The sequence below is a fragment of the Fusarium musae genome, chromosome 3, assembly GCF_019915245.1.
Source record: "Fusarium musae strain F31 chromosome 3, whole genome shotgun sequence".
NCBI classification, from domain to species: domain Eukaryota; kingdom Fungi; phylum Ascomycota; class Sordariomycetes; order Hypocreales; family Nectriaceae; genus Fusarium; species Fusarium musae.
Window position 1 is genome coordinate 4314664 of NC_058389.1, and position 18654 is coordinate 4333317.

At 49.5% G+C, this 18654-nt stretch overlaps 7 protein-coding genes across 7 annotated transcripts; 3 read left to right on the plus strand and 4 right to left on the minus strand.

The window, feature by feature from the left end:
* Positions 1-1427: 1427 nt before the first annotated feature.
* J7337_004758 (uncharacterized protein) lies at positions 1428-2403 on the plus strand (the record flags this gene model as incomplete). The annotated part of the gene is made up of 2 exons (XM_044822447.1): positions 1428-1512; positions 1616-2403. 2 exons carry the CDS (start codon positions 1428-1430, stop codon positions 2401-2403), a joined length of 873 nt encoding a protein of 290 aa, XP_044683780.1.
* A 390-nt stretch (positions 2404-2793) lies between these two features.
* J7337_004759 (uncharacterized protein) lies at positions 2794-3369 on the minus strand (the record flags this gene model as incomplete). Its single annotated transcript, XM_044822448.1, has 2 exons — positions 2794-3141; positions 3190-3369. The coding sequence occupies 2 exons, from the start codon at positions 3367-3369 to the stop codon at positions 2794-2796; spliced, it is 528 nt and encodes a 175-aa protein (XP_044683781.1).
* Positions 3370-3423: 54 nt separating this feature from the next.
* On the minus strand, positions 3424-4720 carry J7337_004760 (uncharacterized protein; the record flags this gene model as incomplete). Its single annotated transcript, XM_044822449.1, is given in 4 exon segments — positions 3424-3632; positions 3695-4132; positions 4149-4586; positions 4642-4720. 4 exon segments carry the CDS (start codon positions 4718-4720, stop codon positions 3424-3426), a joined length of 1164 nt encoding a protein of 387 aa, XP_044683782.1.
* A 1669-nt stretch (positions 4721-6389) lies between these two features.
* J7337_004761 (uncharacterized protein) lies at positions 6390-7328 on the plus strand (the record flags this gene model as incomplete). Its single annotated transcript, XM_044822450.1, has 1 exon — positions 6390-7328. The coding sequence occupies one exon, from the start codon at positions 6390-6392 to the stop codon at positions 7326-7328; it is 939 nt and encodes a 312-aa protein (XP_044683783.1).
* A 1034-nt stretch (positions 7329-8362) lies between these two features.
* J7337_004762 (uncharacterized protein) lies at positions 8363-10090 on the minus strand (the record flags this gene model as incomplete). Its single annotated transcript, XM_044822451.1, has 3 exons — positions 8363-8517; positions 8566-9713; positions 9759-10090. 3 exons carry the CDS (start codon positions 10088-10090, stop codon positions 8363-8365), a joined length of 1635 nt encoding a protein of 544 aa, XP_044683784.1.
* Positions 10091-14155: 4065 nt separating this feature from the next.
* J7337_004763 (uncharacterized protein) lies at positions 14156-15568 on the plus strand (the record flags this gene model as incomplete). Its single annotated transcript, XM_044822452.1, has 1 exon — positions 14156-15568. One exon carries the CDS (start codon positions 14156-14158, stop codon positions 15566-15568), a length of 1413 nt encoding a protein of 470 aa, XP_044683785.1.
* Positions 15569-15862: 294 nt separating this feature from the next.
* On the minus strand, positions 15863-17633 carry J7337_004764 (uncharacterized protein; the record flags this gene model as incomplete). Its single annotated transcript, XM_044822453.1, has 4 exons — positions 15863-16179; positions 16232-17256; positions 17309-17563; positions 17620-17633. The coding sequence occupies 4 exons, from the start codon at positions 17631-17633 to the stop codon at positions 15863-15865; spliced, it is 1611 nt and encodes a 536-aa protein (XP_044683786.1).
* Between the last annotated feature and the right edge of the window lie 1021 nt (positions 17634-18654).

The following is an 18654-nucleotide window of genomic DNA, read 5'->3' on the forward strand; positions in this document are numbered from 1 at the left end:
TGTTTCTTATCTGACACCCATTGAATGCCGAAACACTCGTCATACATGATGATAATCACTTAATACTGTACACTGGAATTCTCTTCAAACCAAGCAAACTCTTCTCTCCTCTCTTCTTCCCTTGCTCAACCCACGCAGGCCAATCCTCGCTTTCAGACCTGTCGTCTTGGACCTGTCTCATCATGTCTGCTCCTCGCCCTTCAATTGGTCCGGTTAAAGTGTGTCTTGGTTATCATGAAAAAAAGAAGCAGACGCTCGGGTTACTCGTTCGGGGAGGGCGTGAGATAAAAAGCAAGGACCTTACTGACTGCACCCGGGCTGCCGGTACAATATTAGAAGCCAGACCAGGGCAGACCAGAGCTAGACGGGGAGAGCTTCCAGCGGGCTTCTTCCACCGCCACGTGCGGGCCGCTGAGACCTTGACGTGCCCTGTGCTTCAGGGGACGATGAGCCCTGCAGCGATCGGTTAGGGGGGCCGGTCGGTTGGGCGCTACTGGCTCTGAATTGGATTGAGGCTCTTTGCTCTCTGAGGTGACCATTGTCAGTATTCCCGAGATGGTTTCATTTTTAGTTCACACCATCTTTTGGCTGTTGAAGAAGGCCAGAGAATCACTGATGATCACCTTCCACGCTGACCATGCAGGGCTGGCAGTTGATCGACACTCTTGGTTACCTTGATTGGTGTGATAGACATGCGAACTGACGTGCAGATGCAGATACATATTGACAGAGGCGGTCTCTAGGTACCCTCTCCCACAATCATAGTCGACTGAGGGTTCGTATTCTGACGCGTAATGATAAATGGTTGAATAGTGAGTCAGTGTTGGAGTCACTGATCCATAACTTGGCATTCCTTGTACCCTTGTCATCACATGTTAGAGTTTAGAGGCTCTTTGGGCTCCAAGTTCGACCTTGATGTTGCTCCATTGATGGAGCATATCTTGAGATCCACCCGATACCGGCTTGTCCGGAGCATCCACCATCAGCGGATCATAGCGCCGATAGAGAACAAAGCCAGCAGAGCCAAGCTCAGACTAGACTAGAAACCTCTAGATTAGACACGAACGATATCAAATCCGATTGATTGTCTACCTATTTCTAATAATTTCATCACCACCAATAATCTTGTTTCTATTCTTGTAGGGTTCTCGCTCGCATCCCTATTACATACCCTAGACATCACATCTGGTTAGTGCATGATAAGCATCCCCAATAAACAAGCTTCAGTCCCATTGGGTCTACACCTCGCTCGGTCAGGGCCAGGTCAAACTCACCGAGACAGACGCCCAAGCGCGTTCACTTGACGCGAAGCGAAATAGGTTAGGCCATCACTGACGGATACTCTCGTTACCCTTGAAGATCTGGGCATCAATAATCTCCCTGCATCACCATTGAAACATCGTCATCTCGCGAAGACAACTTTCACAATGTCAACGTCCACGTACACCATCCCTGATCGCATCGTGCCCATGCGCGTCATCGTCTGTGGCGTCCATCGCACAGGAACGTTGAGTACGTCTATTCTATCTCAGGGGGGCTTATCAAACCCCCTCTCAACAATTACGCGCGTAATCTAGACTACTACCCGAAAATGGAGCTGAAACAGAACCAATAGGTATTCGTAACGCTCTGTGGCAGCTTGGTTTCCACGATTGCTACCACATGCAAACTCTCTTCAACAATCCCACCCGCGCCCCTGAATGGGTACGTGCCATGGAAGCAAAGTACGCCGATAAGGGGACATTCACACGCGCGGACTGGGATCACCTGCTCGGCGATTGTCAGGCTGTGTGTGATGTTCCCGCTGCGTTCTTTGGTCCTGAGTTAGCGGAGCTGTACCCTGAAGCTAAAGTCATTATCATGAATCGAGACCCTGAGAAGTGGTATGAGAGTGTGCTCAATAGCATCTACTTGATAACCACTCCAAAGGGGTTCTTGGCTAAACTCACTATGATTTATTGTTTTTTGCTTGATACGAATCTGCAGTATATGGCAAAGTATAGCAAATCGATGAGATCTCTGGTTCAGAAATACGATCATGGTAATGATAAGGAAAAGGCAATTGCATGGTATAAAGCGCAATATCAAGAATTTCATGACAGGATTCCAGCGGATCGGTATATCGAGTATACCATCACAGAGGGCTGGGGGCCGCTGTGCGAGTATCTTGGTGTTCCGGTACCAGAAGTTCAGGACCCTGAGACAGGAAAGATGGTAGAGGCACCGTTTCCACATCTCAATGATGGTGAGACGTTTAGAAGGAACAGCAAGGTTATGAAGAAGAAGACTTTGCAGAGGGCGAATCAGAACTTATTGGCGGGAGTGGGGAGGTTGGCGTTGACGGGTGTGTTGGGATATGCTGGTTATCTGGTATGGAAGACTCGACTTGGGGGGTGTGTTTAATCGAGTTTGACATAGTTTGATTGCTTGATATTGGTCAATGAGGGCAGTGTATTTGTATTGTAACATAAGAACTTTCTTATCTTTCTGTCAGAGACACATCGGAATTCAGGCACCAGGTCACTCACATGCAAGTTATGCTAGGGTAGTATTTTCAATATCAACTTTTGTACATCGCTTTTGTTCATATCGTACTTGTACTATACCTATCAACACATTCTTTCTTACTCAAGCTCATGTCTTTCCAACCATCGTTCAATCCACCATCTGCAAAAGCTTCATGAGCTCCGCAACATCAGCATTGCTCGCCATCGCCATCGCCCCCAAGTGTCCGTCCCGATCCCTCTGCTCCTTTGAACTTCCTCGGCCCCCATAACTCGGACCCATCAACATCTACATCCTCGACTTCCTCCGGCTCAACCTTTGTCTCCCTCGCCTCCTTGATGATCCTCCCTTTACCCTCGTGTAAGAACTCGCCCATGACTTCCATGGCCACGTTGAGGAACCTGTCATTCCCACGCCGGGCTTTCGAACATCGGAGCCGTGCCCCGAGGTCGTTGAGAAGACGTAGCCTACTACAAAGGGGAGCTGGTCCTCAGAGGGTATGTAGTTGAGGAACTCGGGGCCGACTTCGGCGGTGGAGGCGCGCTTGAGATCGGTGAGGAGGAACCAGGCAATGTTGTACATGGTGAAGTAGTTGAAGGTGATACGAGGGACTTCGCTGTTGATGACTTGGGCGAGCTAGGATCTGTTAGTAAAAGCTTGCTGTCAGGACTTTTCAGGACTTACATTGGCCTCCTTAGCCTTTTGCTTCAGGTCCCCTTGTATATGACCCTTGCCATCCATCATCGCCTTCTTGCGACCCTCCGTCAAGAGTTCTCCAACACTAGCAATTGTCCAAGGCTCACGGGCATTATCCACACGAACACGGTTGTCCAATTGCAGGGACACCCAGCCATCGAACTTCATGTTTGGTGCATTGCCTTTATGCTCAGTAGGCTTGGAGCTCCGTCTGTTCGGTGCTCAGTTTGTGAGTGAAGTGCCCAGGCAGAGACAGTAGTTCTTGTAGTAGCCCTCGAGATCCATGGGCGGCTTTCCAACAAAGAAGCACGCGTTGCCTTGGTATCCTCCCGCGCTTGCCCTTGAGGGATACGGCCCTCTTTTTGCCGGAGGGCTTGGTAGAGCTGTGTAGTAGCCACCAGACCACCGCTGGGTGCAGCAGTATGGACGCCCTAATAATGAAGCGTAGATCGCATGTGATGGATCAAAAGACCGCAGTGTATGAGGTTCCGACGAAGGAAGTGGAACTCAGGAGACTCTTCACTATCGTGAGGGGCCAGGCCCATCTCCACGTTTACCTGGCTCGTCTCGAAGATAGGATCGTGATTCCATCGCGTCGCCGCCTGAAGGACTTGCCTGCGCTCAGCCGTCTTGGGAAGATCAACAAGAGCCTTTTGGATCTTCAGACTCTCCTGCTTGAACTGCTCATACCCGCGCCCGACGGACTCTCCAAGACCCTGGACGATGTCGAGATACATCTGAAGAGCCCAAGATATCCAGAGACGAGGAGGGTTCTCTTTCTTTTCCCTGAGCGCAGCGTCCATGCCGCGGACAAGCTCGTCCTCCACGTCACCATGACCAGGCTGTGTGGTAAGGAAGTGAAAACCCGAAAAGACCTCGAACAGGGCCGCCTTGTCACCTCTCGGTATTGTTTCTGCCATTGGCGCCGAGCCTCTCATTATACCAACCAAAGGCGCCGTTGTAGGATCCAGGACCGATAGTAGTACGGTTGTGTTTTACGTAGCTGTCGAAAAGACTGAGATAATCATAGTCGCGGAGAAGAGCGGCGAAGGCGAAGAAGGCGTCTTCCCAGGTGACCTCTTCCTCAACGGTGTATTGAGTCTCAGGCTCAGCAGTAGGAGTAGGCGTGATGTCAGGAGCATTGAGGAATTCCTCAGAAGGAGTGTAGACGTTGAGGACGTCAAACATGCCCTCGGCGGGGTGGTTTGCCTTGACATCCGGCTTCTTGTCGAGATCATCTGGTTTGAAAAGACCAGCTTTCATGATTGGTTTGAGATAGCCGCGGAGCTTCTCCAGGACTTCTACGAAGTGAGAATGAGAAGCATCGGAGCGACGATCCCGTCTTGCACCACTCTCTGTGAGTTTTTGAGAGAAGGATCTGCGAACTGTGAAATGTATCAGTATCACTGGCATCAACATAATCAGATGTGTTCAGCATACCCCAGATACCTCTCTCCAGAGCAATGGCAGTCTTGAGAGGAACCTCGACAGCATTGGTCTCGGCAACATGTTTAGCCATAGCCTCAAAGTCCCTGACTCTGATGACATATTTCTTGGTGCTAGGGTCCTGCTTCTCTTGCTTCTTCTTGTTCTTAGCTCTACTAGGACCTTTGCCGTTTCAATTTCGCTTTCTCTTCTTCCTCTTCTTGAGAGTGTCGAGAGCGGCAGCGCCAACTGCACCGTCAGCGTCGTAGCCGTGGGCTTTGGCAGTGTTGGCCAGCCATGTTGCTACAGAGTCTGTGTCGGCTTTGTATTGTTGGTAAATGCTCATATAAGCCGGAGAGAGAATTTTGAGCTGCTTTGGATTTGTTTGTTGAATCTGTTGATATTTGATGTTGATGTTGATGGCCGTTTGTTGAGACGTGGACAGCCTCGTTGCTGCAACGAAGGTTGGCTAGTGAGGAAAGGTACCTAACAAAAAGCAATGCCGATTTTCCCTGAATACGGATTTATTAAATTCCGCATGAGGCCATAATACTTATCTGACTATCGAAAGCCATGTTTTAAGTTACTAATCCCAATATTTTTGTCTTTTCTCATACAAAATGATAAGAGATCTTGATTTCCAGTGCATCCCGGCAGTTATATGATGCTTTTTGAGGGTCATGAACCAGCATCGGCAGTCAGTAATGCAACCACTCCACACACAATCCACCAAATTACGCCTACATCCGGGAATAAACAAGATATAAATAGATCTCACATAGCAGCAGCCATCATCTGAAGATCAGATTCACACAAAATAGCACAAACATCGGGAAGAAACACAGAATAAACCCCCCACGTCAAGTGCACGTGAGGAATACGGTCTGCAGTGGCCCGTTGCGCTCACTCCCAAACAAAATCAGATCACGACGATCAGCTGCCCTCCCCCCTAAAGAATATTCCATCAATTAAAACGCCCAATTCCCAAGATCTCCTCCTAGCGTTGTCTCTTCTCTCAGCTCCCCCACGCTCTCTTCAGCATTCCTCTATAAGGTTACACGGCAATTGGCGGGTGCTATTGGACAGGCTGGACGTGGGGGTTGGAATAGTCAGACGACTTGTGAACGGACGGTACCTGCTTTTGCGAGGATGATCGCTGTTTTGTGTTCTGTCTGTGGTTCTCTGTGATGGATGGCAGCCTTTACAATATGCTCGACATATTTGCTTCCATTTCGTAAAGGTGGCGTTTTGTGTAACTCTCAGTGTAAGTGATGCCCTCTCAAATGTCCCATATTCATCCATTGAAGCCGTCAATTGCAGAGGAAAAAAGACCCCCACGATCTCTTCATGTCTCTTGACTCGTGTGAGGTCACCGGTTCGGCCCGGAGTCTCTCGGCCGGAGCTCAGTGCATGTCCTTTGTCGTGTCTCTCCCCGCCTTTTCAACCACGTACCCAGTGATCCGGACCTAACCCCCACGCTTTTCGAACCATGCCTCTCTCGAACTCAAGTGCCTGAGCCTGAGCCTGAGCAGTGGGCTACCTCATGACGAGGACGCCACTCTTATACCTAGTCCTTGGTTGGACATAAAAGAGCAGCTGACGCCAGCCTCTTTGACAATGCCTCTTCATCATTCTTCTCACTGCTTTTCTTGTTCTTTACTTGCATAAAAGAGAGCCTGCTTACTGCGTATAATCTGCTTGCACTTATATACTTTACACTCATATCATACCATATGCCTTCGGCATTGCTTGAATCTCCCACCATGGGCTCCCCCAAGGCTTCTCAGCTGCGCCTCGGCGATGGCGTATACGTCCCTACCCTTGCGTTCTTCACTCCCGAAGACGAAGTCGATGCTTCAGCTACTGAGAAACACATCATCAAGCTTCTCGAGTCAGGAGTAGCCGGTATTGTTGTCCACGGCTCCAACGGAGAATGTGCCCACCTCTCTCCTTCAGAACGAACCACCATCATCCGCGTTGCCAGAGATACAATCTTCCACGAGGGCAGTGGTACCCGTGTTCCTCTCATCGCAGGCTGTGGTGCTCAAAGCACAAGGGAGACAACAGAACTTTGTGAAGACGCCGGCAAGGCTGGTGCCACACACGCCCTGGTTTTGCCTCCCAGCTACTACGGCGGACTTCTCCCCGATGATCTAGTCATTCAGCACTACTACGCCGTGGCAGACAAGAGCCCAATTCCTCTTCTAGTGTACAACTTCCCCGGCGCCGCAGCTGGTCGAGACCTCTCATCCGACACGATCCTCAGCATCGCCAAGCACCCCAACGTCGTGGGAGTCAAGCTCACATGCGGCAACACCGGCAAGCTCGCCCGCATCGCAGCAGACTGCCCCGAGGGCTTCTGGGTCGGAGGCGGCAGCGCAGACTTCATCCTGCAAGGCCACGCCGTCGGAGCCAACGGCACCATCTCAGGCCTCGCCAACCTCTGTCCCAAAGCCTGCGTGCGCATCACAGAGCTCGCAGAAGAAGGGAACTGGAAAGAAGCCCGTCAGCTGCAGGCCAAAGTGGCCAAGGCTGACTGGACGGCGATCAAGACTGGATTCGTTGGTGTCAAGGCAGCGCTGGGACACTTTTCAGGGTACGGGGGCGAACCTAGACGACCTTGCGTGGCGCCGTCTCAGAAGGATCTTGATACTATTGCACAAGGGTTCCAAGAGGTAATGGATCTCGAAGTTACTATCTAAAAAAAAAGCATGTTTTTGGTTCGGTGGGAGCAAAAGCAGGTTGCATTGGGCGGTGACGATGTTGATGACGATACCTGTTATTTCGAAGCAAAGCACGGAGATGGTGTTGTGGCGTTGGGCATACACTACTGTACACAGCCATCAATCATATCAGGCTGTTCTGTAGCAATAATTTCTTCTCTGTATATAAAATGAATACCAATTAATGCTGGAAGCATATACCTACAGTACATCAATATGCCTGATTACCCCATGGAAACTACCCTTCCCCGCAAAGTGGCCATATTTTTCAATAATCCCACGCATGTGCAGCAGAAGCCGGTGAAGAAAAAGATGTGTCTCGTGGTCGATTACGCGTAGCCAATGGGGAGTCAAAGATGATGAGGAGCACGCTGGACATTGCCGCTTTGGGGCGATGATGCTTACACGAGGTGTCGGCTGTTCAATAGGTACAGGATATGCTGAGAGGGAACTTGGATGGGGATTGTCAATCGTGGGGAACCCCGCAGTTGGATCTGGATGTGGAGTTGAAGCCGCGAAAGAGCAAGTAAGAGAAGCTGAGTTTGTAATGGTGTTGAAGGCCTCGGAGGGAGCCCGAGTCTGTAGTGTACCTGTACTTGACACTACAGCCATGCAAGGTCAAATCAGGTATTTGAACATGCTTAGAAGCACTGATATACATGCAGACCAACTGAACAGGCAACGAGAAGCCACTCACGCCAAGAATCACAAGCAATTACATTCATGAGGGGGAACCAACATGAACAGGTCATAAGATGAACCCAGAAAATACATAGCGTAGCATACGGAGTAGCCAACACAGACAGACAAAGAGGAGAATGTGGAGAATGGCTAACAAAGTGCCCGATGCGTTCGTGTGGAGAAGCGTGGGGGTCTAAAAGTCACTCTGGTGCAGCTCCCGGGCTGGAGCTAAGTTAAGACGGTGAAGAAAAAGCGTATGTTTTGGGCCATTGAGGAGCGAGATCATGCCATTGAGTTTAGATATGTAATGATGTGTCTATGCTAGAAGGAGTCTAGAACTCGGCTGCGTCAAAGTTGCGGATCAGGTCGTAGTAAAACTTGACAATGTCCATGTGCGACTCAATTCTTATCCTCTCATCGACCGTGTGAATGTTTTCGGATCCGCGCTGTCGACTCGGTGTCCAGCGGTAAATGTTTGGCGACAGGTCTATAACCTATTAGTATATTTTCTCGCTCTGTGTAACGATGTACTTACTGAGGTAATGTCTCGTATCAGTGTTGCCAGTCATGATTTCACCAACAGGTACGACCTTTCCGCCGTCGAAAGCAAAGCTGTGCTGGATTGTACCAGAGAAGATATCCCAGATCGGGCCACTGGTAGGTGATACGGGTGTTGTGGCTGAGTTGCGAATCGCTGTGAGCTTGAGATGGCCATCGTAGTCGAAGCCAGATTCCATCTGAGACTTTGCATCATCCTCGTAGGCGCTTAAGGTGAGGTTGTACTTTTGAATAACGGCGTCAATGTTCTTGACGAATTGCTCTTGTACCTTGTCAAGACTATCTTGAGGCGCAACACGGTAGTTGACACCAAGGTTGACAACTTCAGGCATAGCGTTGATCTTCTGACCACCGCGAATAATATCAACGGCTTGTGTTGTTTGAATAGTGAATTTGGCCATAGGGTCGAGATGAATAAGCTCATCCTTCAGCTTCTCCAGATCATCCTTCTTGAGCAGGTCATGGAGTTTGGTGTGTGAGTCCGGAGAGTGACGTGCCAGGCAGACGAGGTGGTTGTAGACCGGGCTTCCCTTGAGAATAGCAGGCTCATAGGGCTTGGACTCGAGAGCAGAAATAATCTCAGCCATGATACCAATGCCGGTGTGTGGAGAAGGAATAGAACTGTGTCCACCCTTGACACGAAGTTCAGCCCAGATATCAATAGCACCCTTCTCCTGCACCGAGGGAAGAACGTAAAGAGTATCGTCAATGAGCTGAATTCCCGAACCACCCTCATCCAGGATAAACGGAATGCCGTTATCGCCATATCTCTCAGTCAAGAACTCTCCAATCTTGGCAGCGCCTCGAGGCCCAGAGCACTCCTCATCGAACCCAAATGCCAAGATCACAGTACGCTTAGGCTGCCATTTCGTCTCGGTGAGTAAAGTCTCGAAGGCTGACATGAGAGCTGTGAGACTATTCTTATCATCCGATGCTCCACGTCCCCAAAGCCACTCTCCGTCAAAGTAAGCGTCGAAGGGAGGATGCGTCCATGTTGATGGGTCAGGTACGGGAACAACATCTTGATGAGCTGCGAGAAGATAAGGCTTGAGTGAAGAGTCGCTTCCGGTAAATGTGTAAACGAGACCGAATTTGTTAATCTTCTCCAACTTTGAATACTTATGGCTAAAATTGTCAGTAAGAGTCTATGAATTGAGTTTGGTGGCTTACATGGCTGGGTATGTTTTTGCCAGGACATCATGTAAATCATAAAACGGCGCCCAACGTTCATCTTTGTCAACATCGCCAAGATCGTCATAACAAATTGACGGAACGCGCACAATCGCTTGATGGCGCTTCACCTGCTTATTAAAAGCATCTTTCGAGTCGAATAGTTCATTCGCAGAAGGAAGACCATCGTTTCCAGGTGAGAGCACAGGCGGCAAATCGCACTTAAAGTCATGCTCACTCTGACCAATTGGCTTTTGAGTTCCAAAGGGACCAAGACTGAAGCCTGAAGCTCCAGCTACAGTAGCCAAGACCGCGAGAGACTTGCGCACCATTTTGAAGATATTTGGTGAGATGTCGAGGTTTGAGAGGGAGGATTTGTAAGGTGAAACGGGCGGGGAATAAAAGACATGAATGATGATGGAGTCGGTAGCTAGCACGACATCGGCGCCGAAGCCGAGGCCGGACCCGGTTCAAGATAACGGTCGCTAAAAGTGTTCCCGATGAGGAAGTTGAGACAAGAACTTTTGATTGAGGATTTTCGGGGGTAAATTTGTGTTGATCAGTGGGATTGATGTTATTCCCGGGGGTATCCTCCGATTATCTTGTGGCTGAGAGCTTATTCCAACAGACAGAACCTCGCTAGCATACATAATGTGAATTGCAGAATTCATGAATCCGCCACTGCCTCTCGACAATACCTGAGCTTTCGTCTCGTTCCGTCTCTGTTTGTTTTCGGTGGTGGGTATGCGGTTGAGGCTGGTTCAGGACTTGGATTGTTTATTGAAATGGAAGAACCCGTTTTTGTTCAATCAACACCCCAAATCTTCAATCCAGTCTCATCCACATGGCCTAGGTGAATTTGTGAATTGCAGAATTCAGTGAATCATCGACTTCACTTGACAATACCTGAGCTCTTGTCTCGGTTTGTTTTCGGTGGTGGACATGCGGTTGAGGCTGGTTCGAAGATTTGGGTTGTTTATTGAAATGGAAGAACCCGTTTTTGGCACCTTTTTTTATATTGTCTGACGCTGGCTGTACTGCAGTTGTTGCTGACAGATCGGGCTGGTGTTCTTCAAGAGTAGACGAGATGGAAGGATAGGTCGAGGGACCCTAGTTGGCAATAGTAGTTAGCTAGTGTAGTAGAGACAGGTCAGTCAGAACGAACCTCCGTTCTGCACATCGACCATGTGTGAGATGGTCGATGGCCCGGGACCGGCGCCTCCTAAATTGGAGGCCCAGCTATTCACCGGCATCATCGTCACCTTCGTGTAGTAGTTAGCTAGTGTAGGTATAGACGACTCGGTCAAAATGAACTTACTCCATGTCTACCGACCATGTCGATGGCCGGGGCCGGCGCCCCCTTGTTTGGAGGCCCAGCGGATCACCGGCATCATCTTCACCCTTCCGTAGTAGTTAGCTTGTGAAATAAAGACAACTCAGTCAGAACTAACACCCGCTCTGCACATCGACCATGCCTGAGATAGTCGATGGCCCGGGACCGGCGCCTCCTAAATCGGAGGCCCAGCTATTCACCGGTGTCATCGTCACCTTCGTGTAGTAGTTAGCTCGTGTTATAGAGACAGCTCAGTCGGAACGAACCTACTCAAATTATATCGACCATGTCGATAGCCGGGCAATGGCTAGCGCCCCCTTGTTTGGAGGCCAAGCTGATCACCGGCATCATCACCCTTGAGTAGTAGTTAGCTCGTGTAGCATGGGCGGCTCGGTCAAAATGAACTTACTCCGTGTCTACCGACCACATCTCATATAGTCTTCCGGGCAGCCGGCGCCTCCTTGTTTGAAGGCCCAGCTGTTTCACCGGCATCACCACCACCCTTGACATCCTCAAGTCGCTTTCCCAGCCATGTCTAATCTGCAACAAACTGAGGAATGGGCAATCTCATCGACATGGGCGGGATCGATGATTGCGAAGTTGAGGATGTTGACCTCGACGCTAAGCTGTCTAAGCTCAGAGAATCGTACAAGGCCAAGGTCCAGCTGTAGAATATAGTTAGCAAAAGAATGAAAAGATGAGAGGAAGAGAGAAACTTACGCGCTCAGGCCGGATCTTCACGTACGCAGTGAACCAGCCCCGACCCAAGTTTGGAGTCCCCGACGGTCACGGCTTGGCGGCTTATATATAGAGCTCTGCAATGGAATTCTCATTACAATCCACATATACCATGTCATCCGTGGTGGTCTAGTGTCCGGAACATGACGCCGGGTGCCTAACTCAGCACATCTGTCTCGGGACGATGGAGAATGCTTGGGTTCTTCTCCGGGTCGTTTCGCAGTTGAGAGATGTCCTACCGACCAAAGATCACCTCATGCTAGGCGTCCTCTGCGGCGTCGAGGACGGCGAATACGTTGACCTCAGCTTGTTGGCGTTGGAGTAGAAGACAGGACAAAGGTAAGGCAGTATCTCGCACGCCTGAAGAGTCCCGCTTTACCCCCTATCAGACAGGTGTAGTAAGTACAGTTTCCGAGCCCAAAACAACGAGCGGCTTCTCGAGATACAGCAATGAGAACTCGTGCGAACCATAGGCTCGAGAGATCCTCCATTGACGATGGCCGACTAGCTTGATTGGCGGCTTGGATCGCGAGACCGAGCGCAGAGTCCCCGGGCGGTTTACCAAAAGCCTTGTACGGATGGTTTCGGGTCGTGGAGTCTTTGGTGTCGTTGTGTACTGCAAGCCCTTCATTAACGTGAGTCTGGCAATGGCTCGCCGACTACAAATGTAAGCTGTCGAGGCCTGCAAACCAATCTCAAGATAGGTTATAGCGGAACGTAGACACAACTGCTATGCCTTCTGCCACTCATACTCTGTGTGTCAGGTATGATTGCTCTTGCTCATCGTAGAGGTCATGATTCACAACCATAGCAACTGAATGCGCAGCTTGGGCTTTGATTTGTACTAGTGCAGTCCTCAAGTCAGAGACGTTGAGTTGCATACTAGAGCCCGCCTGGAGATGGGCGGTGTTGAATTTCAAAAGTCTTGCCATCATCTCTAAACGTGAAACCGACTACTGAGGTCTGCGGAGTGAACGCAAAGTGAACGCGCTTCCTTCCTTGAGTGGGTTCGAAGTGCGTAGTGCCCAAAGAACGGATGGTTTGGTGGTTGCAACTATCCGACCTCTTGGCAAAGAGTAGAAGAGGAGGAGGATGAGGAGAAGAGGGGGAGGAGCAATAGGAGGAGGAAGGGGGGGGGGGGAGAGAGTGTATTGATGAAAGCTGGTAGTGCACAAGACTTCTCTGCTGAGAGCGTTGCAGAAAAGAAAAAGACGGCCTAGAAGATAAACAAAAGAGCGTAAGCACTCGTTCTGAAATTTATCACATAGACCTCAAGTAGTATCGCCAGACTACTTTTCTAGAAGGTCTTTTTCCCTGGCGGAGGATATGATGACTTACCTTGACTAATGAAGAGTTGATGCGATGTTTTCTGAGAATTTTTGCGATATTTGAAGAGTTTTTGTGATGAGAGAGAGCAGAAGTTGTGGGTGGAAGGAAGATGGATGTGAGAGGGGGGTTTAGCGTGGCACTGTCAGGTTTTATGCAGAGCGAGGAGGGTCGGTGCCTCAGGCGGAGGGCAACAACAACAGCTAGACCTTGCTCACCTGCAGAAGTACTTAGTACTAGGCTAGGAGAGCCTATAATTGTATTCTTTTGGGCTTGATATTGCGGTGATTTTCCTTGGGAAGCGAGTGTCAATGCCATATTATACGGGATGTACACTCCCTTCTCAATGTATTTGGTAAATGTCGAGGAGACCGAGACGGCAGAGACATGCATTCTAGTCCCTCAATGATCTTGAGCTTGCCGTATGTTCCTAGAGGTATCTCGCTGACAGTCCAGTAGCCATGCTGCATCCCCTTCGTGCAATTGCCACATCCAATACCAAAGACATTACAATAGGGGATAATACCCCGACCTCCTTTTCCAACAGTACTAGCGTACAACGAATAATACTCTTTGATGCTCTTTTCTTTGACAACCTGTTCAGAAACTTCTTTTACCGTCATTGTGTCTGCCGTTCTGTTCCTCTGTTCACCACGCTGACCCCTCTGTTCGCATGCTATTGTTCACTCTAGCCTTTCAAAACATTTCCCACTACTGACATCTCAATGGCATCCAAATGTTCCAGGACGAACATTTAAACAACTACACGCCTTTATTTTCATATGTCTCATACGCAAACTTCATCTATTCAAGCACTCATTGATCATCACTTCAATCTTATGCTACGAACAACATCGATTTCTTATTCCAATTCTTACGAGCCACTATATATCCCGGCTTTTGTACTATAACACATACTGTCAGTTCACATGCATCGTCCCATACTCTCACAATCCTACTTAACAGCTTCAGCATCAGATATCCTCTCCAACGATACACCATGCCTCCACGTTTTCACTCCCTCCCGGCCGAGATCCAGCGCATGATCCTACAAGAAGTCTTCCGAGACCCATTAACCGCCCCCTACGCCGCTGTCTGCAAAGACTGGCAGGATTTCTTCGAGCGCAAGAACTTCAAGTCCCTCGCCATCGATCAACACGAGCTCACTAGCTTCCGCCAAATAGTCACCCCACGACGTCAATGGTTCGTCAAACACATATGGTATCGAATAATTCTTCCAGATCATCCCAGTCTACATTTAACTCCTGGAAGCAAGACCACCGAAGATCCCAGTGTACTCTGGAGAGCAGACAAACGCTTTACCGAATGTATCTTCAGACTGTGGGATATCATTTCTCTGTGGAACGCGGAGAACAGAATCACGCTTGAGCTCAGTGCTTTCTCATACCAGGATTGGGACCACGTTACGGTTAACGAACGTGTTTTCGAACGAGACCTTGAAGCGTACAAGGCCCACAAGAAGTCAGAGTCAAGAGAACCTTATCATTATGACAATCCCCAAGGACCCTACGTTGAACAGTACGGCCTTTGGGGGTTGCCAAACACGATTTCGAGGATACAGGACTACTGGGAGGCTTTGACGTATGACCTTTTGGGGTGGAAGGAAATCGAGTTCGTCACGGCTGCCGAGGACGACGATGCCGTAGAATACTTCAAACCGGAAGATGCTATACTCCCCTCAGTCCCTATCGTTTCCAAGTTCCTTATCCGCAACACGCAATTCCGTCAGTTCTGGCCAGAAACTCTCCTCCACATGTTCGAAAGTTTCGATAACATAGAGGACATAACCATCGAGCGATGGGCTTGTGGTACATCCGAGTCAGAATCAGAATGGATCGAATATGCTGAAAAACCGTTTGCCGAGTGGCTCCCGGTCACAGTCAAGAAGTTATCCGTCAACGGAGAGAAATGCCGGGTGCTTCATGACTGGGAAACATGTGAACTTCTGAATAGAGAAGCTCTAGCAAAGGGTCTCCGCCAAAACTCCAAAAGGCTAGAACACATGTCTGTAGTGGACATCATCGGCGCCGGTCACTTCCTTGATATCTTCCGTAGATACGTCACAGATGAAGACCTTGAAAAGCTAATACAATGGCCTTATCTTAAGACACTGACCTTATCGACAGATTTATTCGAAACGCGAAGGCGAAGAAAGATAGAGGAATTGCTCTGCTGTGCAGCGAGAGCAGCACGCAAGATGCCAAAACTTCAAACACTCGAAATCAGAAGTAGGGCAGATCCGCAGATCATGTTTCGGTACAATATAGTGAAATCCATAGCAAAGATAACGTGGTCAGGGCCAGTTGTCAATAGTACCGAGATTATGAAAGAGTGGAAGAAGACGTCTGAGTGGAGAAACAATGTTGATGTAGAACATGATTTTCGAATGTAAGCAGGTCATTTGAAGGGCATATAAAAGGCAATGGGGGATCTAGTCCTGAGGGAATATATATTGATGAAGGGGACGGAGGAGGAATGCATTTACCGAGTTATAAAGGTGTCAGGCGTTGGGTAGTATTCATGATACCCATCAAATTTTACAAAAGAGTTTAGATAAAACCAGATAATGATAATTGATCGCATACCTTAAGCCAGACTAGCCAACTCCATATGACAGTGACAAAACCATAATGAACGCCTCGTATGCATCCAGTGCTTACACAAATATGTCCCATGCAACCCTTCTCTAAACATCGATTTGCTCAACACGAGAATCCTCTCCAGAGTGAGACTCGCTATTCCTACCCTTGTCGTCCCCGTGGAAGGCGGACTCGTCTCTCTGGTCACGAGTGATGTATCCTGGTGGAACCCACTTGTGACTGTTCCAAGGCTTGAGACCCTCCTGACCATACATGAGGTCGACATTCTCCAGGGTGAGCTTTCGAGATTCGAAGAGGAAGAACCAGACGAGAAGAGCGGCGGCCACGTTGGCTGCGACGAGGACGAAACCGAAGGCATAGTTGATGGCATCGGCTGCGATAGGAGACAGGAAAGCAATCATGACTGTTATAATTGTTAGAGAAGAGCTTCACATCAAGAAAGTGCGACGACTTACAGTTGCCAAGCCAGTTACCGGCGGTAGCGATAGAGGCTTGCTTCGCACGAGTACGGAGAGGAAAGGTCTCTCCTATGACGACCCAAGCCATGGGACCCCAGGTACTGGCGAAAGACGCGATAAACATGCACGCGCAGACAATGAGAACGATACCGACTGTGCTGTTGCCGACGGGGTTGATGGCTGTGCCGATCGAGGCAAAGACGCACAGCCAAGCAGCTTGCCAGATAGCACCGATGAACAGAGGCCAACGACGTCCGAATCTCTCGACGAACCAGAGACCGGCGAAAGTAGTGGCAACGTTGACAGCACCCAGGATGAGCTGGGTCTGGATAGGGTCCTCAATTCCAGCAGCATTGAAGATGGTGGCTCCATAGTAGAAGAAGTAGTTGACACCGGTCCACTGTTGAAGGAAGTGGATGAAAAAGCCGAGCATAGTGCGCCAGAGAAGCTTGGGAACTGAGCTCCAGGGGTTGAAGCACTCGAGCCAACCGCCCTGGCCGACTTGCCTCTCCTTCTCAAGGATGCCTCGCATTTCTCTCAGATCGTCCTGGACGAGAGAGTGTTCAGGCGTGTTCTTCTGACCGCGAAGACGTGCGAGTGCTACCTGGGCACCCTCCCAGTCGCCCTTGGAAGCGAGCCATCGAGGAGACTCAGGGACAACCAGGATACCTAGACCGAGAGGTAGAGAGAAGCCAATTCCGAGGCCAATTACGATTCTCCAGGATGCGTCGCTGTGGTCGATTTTCTTGAGACCGAGACAAACTATGTTGGAAACCAGGATACCGATTGTGATCATGAGTTGGTAGGAGGCGACGACAGCACCGCGGATTTCGCGAGGGGCGCATTCTGACTGGAACATGGGCACACCAACGGAGAGGTTACCAACACCAAGACCAGCAACGAATCGACCCATCATCATATGAACCCACGAATTCATCGCCGTTATCTGGATGACATTACCAATGATAAACAAGGCGACTCCGAAGGTCATGCTCTTGCGACGTCCCCACCAATCAGAAGTGCTGGGATGTTGTCAGTTTGTTGTGTTGGAGCGCGAGGGTCAAGGAGACGTACTAGGCACCAGATAGTGCACCGATCAAACTTCCAATACTCATGAGACTGACCATGGTCGACTGAATAATAGGTACAAAAGCCTTTTCGTCTTTTTCCTCGTCGTAGCCGGTTGCGAAGCGGAAGATAAAGTCTTTGAAGAGGAGCATAGAACTAATCTGCCCAGTGTCGTAACCGAAAAGGAATCCCCCTATGGACGTGATGACGCCCAGCAGGATGGCTTCTATACCGCAGTCGGCGCCATTGACCTTGATAGACCTGGGAGTGTTAGCTGTGGCCGAAGATGGGTGTAGAGGGGGGAATAGTAGACATACTTATGGCCAAGCATGGTTACAATGGTGTACGACTGTGTCGCAGGTGTAATAAGAAAAGGAAATACAATAAAGCTAGAATAAAGATGTATTATCGAGAGTCATAGAAAAAGGGAGGGAAGACGAGGTCTTTTATTCTTCAGATACCAAGACCAAGACCAAGACCTGGGGTATATAAAAGAAGAAAAACAAAACGGCCCTGCCCCATAATACACCATTAGATTAGGTAGGGGAAAAGAGCAACAGTCGGGGGTCCCGACAGGGCATGTCTTTCCGTTCCGCAATGGTCCATGGATGATGATGATGGAGAAGACGAGATGGGGGCGGGCATCATTTACTAAACTTGGCAGTCGTCATGGGGAAGTCGACTCAAGCCAAGCCCGTGTCTCTTCAGAGAGAGACAGAGAGAGACAGGGAGAGACAGCCGTTGTGCCAGCTGCAGATCACCTCACACTTACAGCACTCAAGACTCACTAGTGATGGGCATGGCCATTGCAGACTATCAACAGAGCATGGAGAGGTCCATGTTGCGTACAGTATGTATTAGTCTCTAACGAGGTTTGACGATAAAGGGCCGATGTCAGTGGCGTTGCTTTAATCCTTCATCATCTGGGGTTTCTCCAGTATCTTTCTTCTCTATTTCTGCTGGCCTCAGAACCTGAACCGTAACAAGGCGAGGTAGGCGAGTAACGGGGGGAACGAGTCAGTGCAAAGTGGATCGTCAATGATTGGATTTCTGGAAGAATGTGGATGCGAATAACCCCTTGGCATGGGGTTCTGGGGTACGTATCACCCACCCAAAACTTGGCGAGAATTTTAGGTAGGTTCTTACAGTGGATGTTGCTCTCTAAAATTTCTTGGTGTTGTAGAGTTTGTGCCTATGACGTAACGTCCAAGGCACCGCAAGGTAAGCTTAAACCGCCATGGGTGCTAGGGTGCCTAGGGGCCAGCCCCATTTTGGAGGGAGGGCATTGGTCGAGCTCTGGGCTTACGGCATCGTTCTCGGTGCGACTTCTTTTCGACCCGGCGATCACTACG